The sequence below is a fragment of the Trachemys scripta genome, chromosome 7 (genome assembly GCF_013100865.1).
Source record: "Trachemys scripta elegans isolate TJP31775 chromosome 7, CAS_Tse_1.0, whole genome shotgun sequence".
Classification (NCBI taxonomy): domain Eukaryota; kingdom Metazoa; phylum Chordata; order Testudines; family Emydidae; genus Trachemys; species Trachemys scripta.
In genome coordinates, this window is record NC_048304.1 from 31624073 (window position 1) to 31638455 (window position 14383).

Sequence of the window (14383 nt, forward strand, 5' to 3'; positions counted from 1 at the left end):
ATTGTGTCTTTTCTGCTAAATTAAAGAGCTGTCTATTTTCAGAAATCTCTTCCCCATATATTTACTTGTGGAACAGGATAAAGTCACTTTTCATTCTTCTCTTGAGTAAACTACATAGACTGAGCTTCTTAAGTCTCCGACACTAAGATATGTTTTCCAGACTGTGGATCATTTTTGTAGCTCTTTTCTGTACCTTTTAACCAATTGTTCAACAACCTTTCTGAAATGTGGACACCAGAATGGTCTCACTAATGCCGTGTAGAGGTAATACCACCTCCTTTCTCCTACTTTATATTACCTTGCTTATACATCCAAAGACTGTGTTTGCCCTCTTAGCTAATTACCATCACAGAGGGAGCTCATGTTCAACTTTAATTACCATAAACTGTCAAGGCAAAACCTCCAGCAGCAGTGCTCCCTCCCACTACCACATGGAGGCATTAATTTGGTAACGATGCAGTGGGAAAAGTGCCACCTAAAAAGATAGTCAACACCATTTCATATAGAACCTCATTTTGCTTTGGAGATAATCCATTCAGCTACTGAGGTCTAATCATACTTATCTTCTTACATCACGTGAAGCAAAATATTAGTCTAGCAGCTGGACTAAGAATGGTATGGGGAGAAAAGATTTAGAATTAGACGATTCACACCTCAAGTGTCCTAAACCCGAAAGAGGACAAACAATACAGCCAGCTGATTTTGCTGAATAATTGGAAAGCATTTTATCTTGTGTAACCTATAGAGATGATGCTTGTATATGTTAGATTGTAATATAAATAAAGAACTGGTTTTGGGGCCTAAAATTGGCCTTGATGATAATAATAAGGCCTAGTAAAATATAAGTGAAGTAAAGTGAGACAATTCAGAGGCAAGTTAGAGATAAATTATGGTCAAGTAATAAATATGTTTTTGTTTTAACTGATTTTAGCAATGTTGTAAGGAAATTTTTAGATGGTTTGAAATATTGGTAAGTGCCGAAATTGCATTGACACAAATGATAATTAGAATGATATTAGATATTTTTAGGCAATAAGTAAAAGACATTCGGTTTGGGTGTACAGAAGATTAAATATGGTAGTGGAAATATAGATATGGTAAAAGGTAGACAATTAATTAAGGGGTGTTGTTACAATTGATTATAAAAATAATAGTATGCTAATTTTATATTAGTGCACTCATTCACAATTAAGATACCATTAGAGAGAGGATTATAGTCCCCTTCTCATCCAGAGCTGATCATTTCTGGATGCACCCTTTCATCTAGAATGTGCGCATAAAGGCAGTGTATGGTTATATAGTAATGCCTGTTTGCTTCAACTAATTTTATTTTAAATAAAATCTTTAATTCTATCACTCATTGTGTCATTCACAGTCCTCCAATAAATTAAATTATCTGTCACTGCTCTGGAGGATCAAATTGAAAGAGTGCAGTTTGGTTCTATTTCTGATCTTTAAACTCTTACTTGGGAACACATAAATCAAGGTTACACTTGCTCCAGCTGCTCACAAAATGATATTGTAATTGTAAACAAGCATCCGAAGAAGTGGGTATTCACCCATGAAAGCTCATGCTCCTATATGTCTGTTAGTCTATAAGATGCCAAAGGACTCTTTGCTATTGTAATAGGTAGGGACTCCTCAATGGGACCATTATATATAGTACATAGATTTTTCTTTATACATGTTGCTTTTCCACCCACTGCCAAAGGAATAAGAGCTGCAGCCACATCTCCTCCAAAGTTAGCAGGTTTGATATATACTTGCCCCTTCATTTTAACTCAGTAAGAACAGCGCACTTACCGCTCCAGCAAGCTGCTTGAAAAGTTGCTTGAAACTGTCATCAATCTCACTTTCAGAAAGCACTTTCTGAGGAAAGAGAACAAACTTTTGATTGGCTACTTCTCAGAAGAGTAAAGTACACAGCCCATGAAAGATATGCAGCAAGGAAATATGTATCCCAGGAAATTTGTTCTGAGCTGGACAGGAGAATACAGAAGTAGTAAAGATATCATGGCAACACTAGCCAAGTAGTAGAATCCCACATTTGAATATTTGAATCCCACAGTCAGCTTCTCACTAGTAGGGGAAGGGTTGTGCAGTGAAAATAATGCATTTAGCTCCTGATGGAGTTAGGTTTAGGTCACTCAAGCAATACCTTAGCACCACTAAATCAGAACTCTTACACAAGTCCAGTTTCCCCAGAGAGCAGAGACATGTTGCATAGGGATGGGGAACTATAGAAGGTAAAAATCACAGAGCTTCTGCTGTTGAGGCGTCTGGTTACATGACAACTAGACTGACTCAGCCTCAGAAGTTGTACTACATGGATAGAGCCATAGTAGCTAGTTAGGAATATCTATCTCATAGAACTGGAAGGGACCCTGAAAGGTCATTGAGTCCAGCCCCCTGCCTTCACTAGCAGGACCAAGTACTGATTTTTTGCCCCAGATCCCTAAGTGGTCCCCTCAAGGATTGAACTCACAACCCTGGGTTTAGCAGGCCAATGCTCAAACCACTGAGCTATCCTTCCCCCCCAATATGGCACTAAAAGATGGATCTCTGGCTTCATATGCAAGGAAACAACACTTAGTAACTACCAAGTTCTGGCTGCCTATTCTACTGGAAAGGGCAAGCATGGAAAGAAAATAATTTTAAAAAGTTGTCAGAAGACTGAATGGAAACAGGAGGAGCCTCTTATGATGACTATATGAACAGGGCTTTTGAACATAGCCACAGGCTGTGAATTGAAACCAAGGGACTGCTAGAACTCTGAGTGGTCTTAAACCTCAAAAAGGAATCCTTAGTCTCCGCTCTTGCAGAGGTTAGTAGATAAGAGGTTCTTACCTCATCTGGAAGATTAGCCTGGATCTGATCATCCATCTCCCTGCAGAAACACACACAAAATGTCCATGAAGGAATCAAAATAGCAAAACCATTGTGGCAGAAGAGGTACTGTGTGGTCCCAATATTATGTGAGCAGGTATAAATGCTATACGTTAGTTCTCAGGGGGACAACTTTCTGGGTGCAAGAGAGGCTGGTACCTATGTTTCAGTAATGTTTGGCAGTCCCAAACCCTTATGGGCCCAGGGAAATAGATCACAGGCTCTAATGCTGGATCTCTGGCATAGCAGGGCACAATACTATCCATTGTATCAGCCGTCAGTTTTTCCACCATCGCATCTCCTACATATTGGTTTCCACAGCCACACGGGCTAAAGGGCTTGGCTGATCTAGAATAAGTAAGTTTGTGTCAGATTCCTTCTTCACAGTCAGCCAGAAAGAGAACAATATGACGCTTGGGAACAAAGGTTCCCAAAGATTGCAAAAATCTGATAATAGAGATACATGAATAAAATCCCTCACATGTGTACTAACTGCAGCCCTGTGAAAGGGCCTTGATATTATTAAAGTTTTCCCTATATGGCCCTTGATTGGGAAGCCCTGATAGGCTAGCATCAGTTAGAAAAAGCAAGTATGGGGATGCAAGTGGTGGTAGTGGTACTGGATATGATTCAAACCTTTCTCTTCTGGGACCCAATTCCTGGAAAACAGCTACTAGTTCACACAAAACACTTGCCATAATCAAACTTACTCAGTTCCAGCTTTTTTCTCTGAGAAGACCCTCAGGACAAAATCTCCTTCCTTGTTAGGTTCGAAGGTGGAAGGCACAACAATATACTCCCCTGGAGGCAACTTGAAGCGCGTGCTGACTTCACGAAGGTTTATGAACTGCTCCGAGCGAGCTCGTGAGGCATTTGCCAGGAAGAAATCTCGTTTCAGGTGAACTGCAGACTGGCCTACAAACTGCCAGAGAGAGACATATAGTCACTGCCATGAGCTGGCAAAACTTCTGCTCCACACAGACGGCTAAAGGCCCAGTACAAAGGTCTAGTCAACCGGGATGTTTAAATAGTACCACAATAAAAGAGAAGAAGGAAGATCCTTGGAAAAGGGCAGAGGGTCCTTTGGAAGCACAGAGGTCAAGACATTGGCATTTTTCCTCTGTGCCACATAGGTTTTCCTGCCAAAATAATAAGTGAAAATAAATGTAATGGCTGCCACACATTGAATCAAACCTCAGTCTGCAGAGTCTGAGAACTGCATCACATTCCTTTGGCTAACTCAAGAGCAGTGTCGATGGGTTCTGAAGGGAACTTTACCCATCCCTCTTAAAAGAAGTATAGGATGGCCCAACCGAGGGAAGCAGAAAGGCTGCCATTGAAGAGAAAGGATGGTCCAGTGGTCAGTGTAATAGCTGAAGACCTGGGTTCAAGTCCCTGCTCTGTCAGACTTCCTGTATGACTTTGGGCAAGTCACTTAGACTCTCTGTGCCATAGTTCTCCATTTGTAAAACAGGGATACTTCCCTACCTCACAGCGGTATTATGAGGTGCTCATATATTACAATGATAAGAGGCAATATAAGTACCTAAGAGAGATATTTAGAATAAAAATAGGACCTCAGAAAACTCACACATACAAAATGTCATTACAGTACATCAATTCCTGTTAATGGTGTTCCATTAGAAGAATAAAAAATTCCATAAAAGTAAGACATGCTGTTCAGACCTTGATCTGGATGAATATCAAAGAATTCAGATTGTCTGGGATGGATACAAAATAAAAGCCTTGGAGCCACCTTGATCATTTCTAAAGGAAGAAGTGTCTGAATCCAAAGTGAAGCCACATTATGCATCATCATGCAATGTTATCCCCACCAAAAGGATTGATTTACATATGCATTACCTATGGTTGGTATCTGATGAAAGAATTTCCATACGTACCTCACGAGGAACCTTTAGAGATACAAATTAGAAGTCAGTAAGTTACAATGAAACTAATGTTCTGTTAGCCAACAGGAAAAAGATACCATCTATAGTTTGTTAGTTATTTACTTGGCCAGTCATCTTCTGCATGGCTATAATTACCATTTCAAGTATTTATGCTTGGATCAGAGTTTAAGCAATGGTTTCCCCTCACATCCCTTACTTCTCTTGTGTCATTGCAATGAAGTATACATGTTGTTCAGGGGCACTCACCTTTGAAGCCCTAGGTCACCTCCCCCGCTCCCTCACCCCATATTGCTGTTCCTATAAGGAAGCCCTCCTGCCCCAACAAGCTGGGGTGACAGGTTAATTCATCCAAGGTACAGAGGCAGCTCAACAATGAGCTAACATTTGAAGGCTAATTATATGCAAGTGAGCCTATTAATCTTATAAAGAACTGTTATTCTCAGCAGGGAGAGAGACAAGGAGGTTGTGCTAATCAGAAGTTAGGAATCTCTGAGAGCCCAGATTGTTACAGAGCCCATAGTTACCTCATAGACAGCAAAGCCAATGGTCTCCATGTCCTTCCCATATTGCCTTTCCCTGCGACGGTGCTTCTGCATGAGTGCCAGGAGAAAGCTGCAGCCCGATTCTCTGCTGTAGTCATCATCATTATCATCCACCTCTTCCAGTCGGATTTTAAACTGAGGGTTTATCCAGAAAGTAGCTGAAGGGCAGGAAGAGAAAGGAATAAATTAAACAATATGCTATCCTTACATATTCCTGGTTGTTTTAAGGTATAGGATATGTCTGCACTGCAATCACAGGCATGACTGTGGATCATCATGTAGACATACGTAAGGGCTTGTCTGCACTTACATTTTATAGCGCTCTAACTTGCTGGGTCAGGGGTGTGAAAAATCACCCCCCTGAGCGCAGCAAGTCTGAGCGTTTTAAAGCGCTAGGGTAGACAGGCTGCGAGCGCTGGGAGCCGCACTCCCAGCCCTTGGAGCTAATTGCCTCGTGGAGGTGGATTACCAGGAGTGCTGGGAGAGGTCTCTCCCATCGCTTGCGCGCGACCACACTTCAGCGCTTTGAAGTTTCCAATGTAGACATACCCTTAGAGAGCTTTAACATAGCTAGCTTGGGCATTGGTAGCAATAAAGCCATGGCAGCAAGGGCTAGCTCCCCAAGTAATAACCTAGGGTTCTGGGTGGGCTTGTTGAAGCCCGGGATGCTTCATTGGTACCCAAGCTAGGTTGGGTCTATCTACACAAGCTGCAGTCACACACAGTTATTGCACTGTAGATGTACTCTTTGAGCCAAGAGTCTCTTATGAATGCCTGAACACCATGAAAACCTGACCACCCCAGTACAAAGCAATCACTGGGAATGGATAGACCAGTATTCATAGTTATAAAAGCGTTCATTCGTTCATAGTTTAAATTGATCGCAAAAGTGGTAATTCAGCAAATATACATCTAAAAATGAGCTTTCCTCATTAACATGGGTCTCTGCAGAGGGTAGTTCCAGTAAACTACAAACATTTCCTCAGGGTGCAGTGAAATTGGTATGTCTCAGTGTAAAACTGTTTTAACAGCCAGCATCAGGCTAGTTTGATAAAATCAGGTGTTCTGGGTGGGTTAGCACTAAGGCAGTGATTTCCCTACACCCCCCCTGAATTTTTTCCAACACCCGACCCCCCAGTTTTGTGAACTAGTTACATGCCAAGTTCGTGACTGTTTGGAAATTTGAATTGAAATTGAAACATTAATACACACTTTAAAAGAATATACAGTGTACGATAAAATACATGTATCTGAAAAAGTATAATAGATTTTAAAAGTATGAACATAGACTAGCTTCATAGACATAGATTACAGCTGTTGTTTTTTATGACAATGTCAGTGCATTCATTTCGGTGATGTTGGCCAAACTAATAATTTCAAATGATGATTTGTAAGCGAAGTCTAAATGAGCTCTCCCTGACAGCTAGTGATGAGCTGGGGCTGGAGGGAAAGGCTTCAGGACCAGATTGTATTTACATTCACACCTAATCTACCTAGGTACCCAGCAAACAGAACTGTGTGGCCCAAGTGATAGATTTTGGTTGGGGTGGGGGAGGATGAAATGTTGTTGTTCTTATTGTATGAGTACAGGGCAGTAGAACTGTACTTAGCCTGTGCTGATTGAGGGCATCAAGAGAGAGGGTGGGGACCTGTCCCTCTCCACTGTTTAAAGACAGAGCTGATTAGGCTCCATAGATAGTCTTTTGTTCTGTTAAGTGACCACTGCAGCTGAAATCACTGATAATCAGGTCTAAGTGCTTAGTCATGCTGTGGTGACAGTGTTTCTGTGGAAGAGACAGCCCAGACTGCAACAGCGAGATTCCCCCCACTGAGAGCTCAGCTGAAATCACTGAGAGCTGGTGGAACCTCAAGAGACCAACTCACAGAGGTCACAGTGGCAGGTGGCAGCAGAAGGTGACTGCGCAGGGCCATTGGCAACAGAGTGATGGAGTGAACGGTGGCACAACAAACAGCAGTGGTCAGAGAGAACAGTGAGCAGTTGGTCGAAGGAACAAGGTGCCTTTTTGCCCCCCCCCACCTGGGAGGTGTACTCACGTGAAAGCACCTCTGAACCCTGAGTCTCCACTGACCAAGGACAACACCAGTGAGTGGGGTGCAGTGGAGGGAAAAGTGTGGGGGTACGTTAAATAAACATTTGTTTGTTGGACTATATTTTAGTGACTTTGCTCCAGAATGCTAGATTTGTGACTGGGAATGTAGAAAACATGCATTATTTGCCAAGGTTATCATCTCACATCGTTGCTATCTTGAGAGGTCATTATGTTGGGGAGTTTCTGTACTAAACATTTTTATTATTATAAATAATTTTTACATAATAATGGTAATACTGGGTCAGACCAATGGTCCATATAGCCCAGTATCCTGTCTTCCGACAGTGGTCAAGGCCAGGTGCTTCAGAGGGAATGAACAGAACAGGGAATCATCAAGTGATCCATCCCATTGCCCATTCCCAGCTTCTGGCAAACAGGCTAGGGACACTCAGAGCATGGTGTTGCATCCCTCCCCATCCTGGCTAATAGTCACTGATGGACCTACTCTCCAGGAATTTATCTAGTTTTTTTTTTAAATCCTGTTATAGTTTTGGTCTTCACAGCATCCCCTGGCAAAGAGTTCCACGGGTTGACTTATGTTGTGTGAAGAAGTACTTCCTTTTGTTTTTTTAAAACCTGCTGCCTATTAATTTCATTGGGTGACTGCTTGTTCTTGTGTTATGTGAAGGATTAAATAACATTTCCTTATTCACTTTCTTCACAGCAGTCAAGATTTTATAGACCTCTATCTTATTCCCCCTTAGTCGTCTCTTTTCTAAGCTGAAAATTCCCAGTCATTTTAATCTCTCCTCCTGTTTCATACCCCTAATCATTTTAGTTGCCCATCTCTGTACTTTTTCCAATTCCAATATATCTTTTTTGGGATGGGGTGACCAGATCTGCACACAGTATTCAAGGTGTACACATACCATGGATTTACATAGAGGCAATATGATATTTTCTGTCTTATTATCTATCCCTTTCTTAATGATACCCAACATTCTGTTCGCTTTTTTAACTGCCGCTGCACATTGAGTGGATGTTTTCAGAGAACTATCCACAAGGACTCCAAGATCGCTTTCTTGAGTGTTAACAGCTAATTTAGACCTCATCATTTTGTATGTATAGTTGAGATTGTTTTCCAATGTGCATTACTTTGCATTTATCAACATTGAATTTCATCTGCCATTTTGTTGTCCCGTCACCCAGTTTTGTGAGATCCCTTTGTAACGCTTCACAGTCTGCCTGGGACTTAACTATCTTGAATAGTTTTGTATCATCTGCAAATTTTGCCACCTCACTGTTTACCCATTTTTCCAGATCATTTATGAATATGTTTAACAGTAATGGTCCCAGTACTGACCCCTCAAGGATACCACTATTTATCTCTCTCCATTCTGAAAAAAGACGGTTACTCACCGTTGTAACTGTTGTTCTTCGAGATGTGTTGCTCATATCCATTCCATTAGGTGTGTGCGCGCCGCGTGCACGATCGTCGGAAGATTTTTACCCTAGCAACACCGGCGGGTCGGCTGTGGAGCCCCCTAGAGTGGCGCCTTCATGGCGCTGAATATATACCCCAGCCGACCCGGCGCCCCCTCAGTTCCTTCTTGCCGGCTACTCCGACAGTGGGGACGGGGGGCGGGTTTGGAATGGATATGAGCAACACATCTCGAAGAACAACAGTTACAACGGTGAGTAACCGTCTTTTCTTCTTCGAGTGCTTGCTCATATCCATTCCATTAGGTGACTCCCAAGCCCAACTTAGGTGGTGGGGTCGGAGTGAGACATTGCTGTGTGCAAAACCGCAGATCCGAAAGCAGCATCTTCCCTGGACTGCTGCACTAGTGCATAGTGAGCTGTAAACGTGTGGACTGATGACCAAACCGCCGCTCTACAAATGTCCTGTATCGGAACATGTGCCAGGAAAGCAGTCGAGGAGGCTTGGGCCCTCGTGGAGTGAGCGGTGAGGTGGGGTGCTGAGACACCTGCCAGGTCATAGCAAGTCCGGATGCAAGACGTAATCCAGGAGGATAGGCGTTGTGAGGAGACCGGTGAGCCTTTCATTCGGTCGGCTACTGCAACGAAGAGTTGCGTCGTCTTTCTAAAGTGCTTTGTGCGGTCAATATAGAAGGCCAGGGCCCTGCGTACGTCCAGGGAATGCAAACGTTGATCCTGGCGAGTAGCATGTGGTTTGGGATAAAAGACCGGGAGAAATATGTCCTGGTTGATACGAAAAGGAGAAACCACCTTAGGGAGAAAGGCAGGATGTGGACGAAGCTGCACTTTATCCTTATGGAAAACTGTGTAAGGGGGCTCAGATGTAAGCGCCCTGAGCTCAGAAACGCGCCTTGCTGAGGTGATGGCCACAAGGAAGGCTGTCTTCCAGGATAGGTACAAAAGTGAACAGGTGGCTAGTGGTTCGAATGGAGGACCTGTGAGCTTGGAGAGAACCAGGTTGAGGTCCCACGTCGGGACGGGCTGACGTTGTTGAGGGTACGTCCGGTCTAAGCCCTTGAGGAATCTAACGACCATCGGGTTAGAGAATACCGAGGACGCGAGTTCCCCTGGGTGAAAGGCCGATATAGCGGCCAGGTGAACTCTAATTGAGGAAATCGCCAACCCCTGTTGTTTTAGGGAGAGGAGATAGTCCAAAATGAGGGGAATGGGTGCCTGCAACGGGGATGTGGCTCGTTGTTCGCACCAACAGGAGAACCGCTTCCATTTGGCCAGGTACGTGGTCCGTGTTGAGGGCTTCCTACTGCTCAGTAGAATCTGTTGTACAGAGTGCGAGCATTGTTGCTCTGCCTGGGTGAACCATGGAGCAGCCACGCCGTGAGGTGGAGTGATTGGAGGTCGGGGTGACGCAACCGGCCGTGGTCCTGAGAGATGAGATCCGGATCCAACGGAAGCGGGATCGGTGTCTGAACCGAGAGCTCCAACAGTGTGGTGTACCAATGTTGTCTCGGCCACGCAGGAGCGATCAGAATTACCCGTGCCTGGTCTCTGCGCAGTTTGAGCAGTACCTTGTGGACCAGAGGAAACGGAGGGAAGGCATAAAACAGGTGGTCTTTCCAGGGAAGCAGAAAGGCGTCCGAGAGGGAGCCCGGAGCTCGACCTTGTAGGGAGCAGAACACTTGGCACTTCCTGTTGTCTCGAGATGCAAACAGGTCTATCTGGGGAAACCCCCACCTCTGGAAGATGGAATGTATAATGTCCGGACGGATAGACCACTCGTGCGTTTGGAAGGACCTGCTGAGTCGGTCCGCTAGAGTGTTCTGGACTCCAGGGAGGAACGATGCCGTGAGATGGATTGAGTGGGCGATGCAGAAGTCCCACAGGCGAATGGCCTCTTGGCATAGAATTGACGAACGTGCTCCTCCTTGCTTGTTGATGTAGAACATGGCCGTGGTGTTGTCGATGAGAACTAACACACAGCGGCCACGTAGGAGATTGAGGAATGCCTGGCACGCCAGGCGTACCGCCATCAGTTCCCGAACATTGATGTGTAGGGCTAACTGGGATGCAGTCCACAGGCCCTGGGTATAGTGTTTGTTGAGATGGGCGCCCCACCCCAGAGATGACGCGTCTGTGACCAGGTGCAGGGAGGGTTGTGGGGCGTGAAATGGCATCCCCTCGCAGACTACATTGTGATCTAGCCACCAGGTGAGGGAGGCCAGGACCGAGTTCGGGACCGTGACCACCATGTTCAGGCTGTCCCGATGTGGACGGTATATTGATGACACCCAGGTTTGAAGCGGGCGAAGTCGAAGTCTGGCATGCCTGGTTACGTACGTGCAGGAAGCCATGTGACCCAGCAGGGTAAGGCACGACCTCACCGTGGTAGTTGGGAAGGCCTTGAGCCCTTGAATGAGGTTCGTGATGGTGCCAAATCGGTTGTCTGGCAGGATGGCTTGTGCACGTCTGGAGTCTAGAACTGCGCCGATGAATTCTATTCTCTGGGTAGGTTCTAGAGTGGATTTGTCCTTGTTGAGTAGGATGCCCAACTTGTTGAATGTGTGCACTATTCTGTGGACGTGAGCTTGAACTTGCTCCTTGGTGCGACCGCGCACCAGCCAGTCGTCTAGGTACGGGAACACCTGTATCCCTTGCCGACGAAGGTACGCTGCCACGACAGCCATACATTTCGTGAACACCCTTGGGGCCGAGGATAGGCCGAAGGGAAGGACTGTAAATTGGTAGTGCACCGTGTTTACCACGAATCGCAGGAAGCGTCTGTGAGGTGGGTAAATTGAGATGTGAAAGTATGCGTCTTTCATGTCGAGGGCGGCGAACCAGTCTCCAGGATCGAGGGAAGGGATAATGGCCCCCAAAGAGACCATGCGGAACTTCAACTTTACTACGAATTTGTTGAGCCCGCGCAAGTCCAAGATGGGCCGTAGACCTCCTTTGGACTTGGGGATCAGGAAGTAACGGGAATAAAATCCCCTGCCCCTTAACTCTATCGGAACCTCCTCTATGGCCCCCATGGCCAGGAGCGTAGAAACCTCCTGCATAAGAAGTTGCTCGTGAGAAGGGTCCCTGAAGAGGGACGGGGAAAGGGGGTGGGAGGGGGGGATAGAAGAAAACTGGATAGCGTATCCCCTCTCCACCGTGCGGAGGACCCAACGGTCCGAAGTTATAAGGGACCAAGCACGGTGGAAGTGGGAGAGGCGATCCCGAAAGGAGGGAGCTGGATCCTGGGGGATGACTGGGGCGCCGTCCTCGACCGCACCTTCAAAAGTTCTGTCTAGGACCTGAAGGTGGTCTTGGTGGCCCTTGGTTCTGACCGGGTTGAGGGCCAGCCCATCTTCTCCTACCACCTCGCCCTCGCCTTCTGGCAGGGTCCTGTCTCTGACGAGGTGGAGGGGGGTAAAAACGTTGAGGCTGGGGCCTAAATGGTCTGCGCTGGGGACCCGCAACATGCATCCCCAAGGAGCGCATGATTGTCCTGGAGTCTTTGAGGCTCTGCAATCGAGAGTCCGTCTTCTCCGAGAACAGCCCCTGTCCTTCAAAGGGCAAATCCTGTAGGGTCTGCTGTAATTCAGGGGGCAAACCCGAAACTTGGAGCCAGGAGGTCCTGCGCATAGCGATACCTGTGGCCAGGGTCCTTGCGGCCGAGTCCGCTATGTCCAGGGAGGCCTGTAAGGAGGTCCGAGCCACCTTCTTACGCTCCTCAACCATGGCTCCAAACTCTTCCCTGGACTCTTGGGGAATCAACTCCTTAAACTTCCCCATAGAGTTCCAGGAGTTGAAATTGTAGCGGCTCAGTAGCGCCTGTTGATTCGCCGCTCTAAGTTGTAGCCCTCCGGCTGAGTAAACCTTACGGCCGAACAGATCAAGCCGCTTAGCCTCTTTTGATTTTGGCGCTGCAGCCTGCTGGCCGTGGCGCTCTCGTGCATTCACTGATTCCACCACCAGTGAACACGGTTGGGGGTGTGTGTACAAGTACCCATAGTCCTTAGATGGGACAAAGTATTTCCTTTCCACCCCTCTCGCTGTGGGTGGAATGGAGGCAGGAGTCTGCCATATCGTATCCGCGTTCGTTTGGATCGTGCGGATCAAGGGTAACTCCACCCTCGATGGGGCATCCGATCCAAGGATATTCACGATCGGGTCGTGCACCTCCACTATCTCCTCCGTCTGCAGGTCCATGTTACGGGCCATCCTGCGCAGGAGATCCTGGTGAGCCCGAAGATCTATCGGAGGGGGACCCGTGCATGAAGTGCCCGCCACTGCCTCATCCGGAGAGGAGGATGAGGACGCCTCCGGTGGTAGTGGATCCAAGGGGGGGTCCCGGTCCCCCTGGTCTTGGGTCGGAGCGTCACCTGCACTTGGGTCCACGGTGTCGGGTGGTGTGGACACAGAAGCCTCTACGCCTCCAGGCGGAGGCCGAGAGATGGTGGATTCTGGGGCCCTTCTGACCGAGTGACCCGAGCGAGAGGTCGATGGTAATGAAGCCCCTTGCTCCTGGTGGTACGCCCACGGGGTCCAAAACGACCAGTGAGATGGTCCATGAGGGTGGTCCTCTGCCCTCTCCTGCCAATGGCCCAAGTCTCGTTCCTCGGCCTGCCCCTGAGGGGGGTATGCCGATCTCGACAGGTCCTCCGAGGAGCGAGACGCCGATCTTGACGGCCATGGCGGTGCCGCGAAAGATGAAACGATCCCCGTGGTCTGCGGTGCCGCACGGTGCCGGTCCGGAGATGATCTATCTCTGTGCGGTGCCGGCGATCGGTGCCGGGACCGCGACCGGTGCCGATGACCTCGTCGGTGCCGGGAGTCGGATCTGGACCTCGACGAGGACCTAGAGTATGCCCGGTGCCGGGATCGGCCCCTCGGCGTCGAGCGTCGAGCGTGGCGGTGCCGAGAACTACGTCTCGACGTTGACCGGTGCCGACGATCATATCGGTGCCGAGACGTAGAGCGGTGCCGCGAAGAAGATCTTGACCGCGAGTACGACCGGTGCCGAGACGATATTCGGTGCCGGGACTGCGAGCGGCGTGGGGACCTGCTTCGGGACCTGGATCGGCGCCGAGGTTCCAGCCCTTGTGATGGAGGGCGCATCAAGGCAGGTTTCCCTCTTGACTGTACCGGGCGAGTCAACGGTGCAGTCGGTGCCGGTGGTTGAGGCGGTGCCGGCTCCGTGAGAGCTATCAAGTCTCTCGCCGCCGCGAAGGTCTCTGGAGTCGACGGGAGACACTGTATCACCGCCGGCCTCGGTGGAGACGCTATTTGTACCGGACTCGACGGCCTCGGCGCCGGAGTCGACGGTGCTGGAGGCGCCTGTTTCCGTTGCTCCACCGGCGGACGCGGCTCTACCCCCGGCACTGGGGGAGCCGGCGTCTTCGGCACGGACTTCCCCGTCTTATGGGCTTTTTTATGCCCTGGGGATAATGACCGGCGCCGCGGCACTTGCTGTGTTTGCGGTGCCGACGAGGTCCGGTGCCGGGGAGGCTTGTCTGACGCCACTCGCGTGGTCGTCATAGCCGGTGCC

At 47.9% G+C, this 14383-nt stretch overlaps 1 protein-coding gene across 4 annotated transcripts in view; it reads right to left on the reverse strand.

Annotated features, from left to right (window-relative positions):
- The window catches only part of CAPN1 (calpain 1), a 55190-nt gene that overhangs the window by 6519 nt on the left and 34288 nt on the right, over positions 1-14383 (reverse strand). For all 4 annotated transcript variants that reach the window (XM_034776123.1, XM_034776122.1, XM_034776121.1 and 1 more), the window contains exons 11-15: positions 5321-5496; positions 4788-4799; positions 3597-3808; positions 2848-2887; positions 1804-1869 (exon numbers count right to left, since the gene is read on the reverse strand). In XM_034776123.1, coding sequence (XP_034632014.1) covers positions 1804-1869; positions 2848-2887; positions 3597-3808; positions 4788-4799; positions 5321-5496 — 506 coding nt within the window. The remainder of the gene's footprint in view (positions 1-1803; positions 1870-2847; positions 2888-3596; positions 3809-4787; positions 4800-5320; positions 5497-14383) is intronic.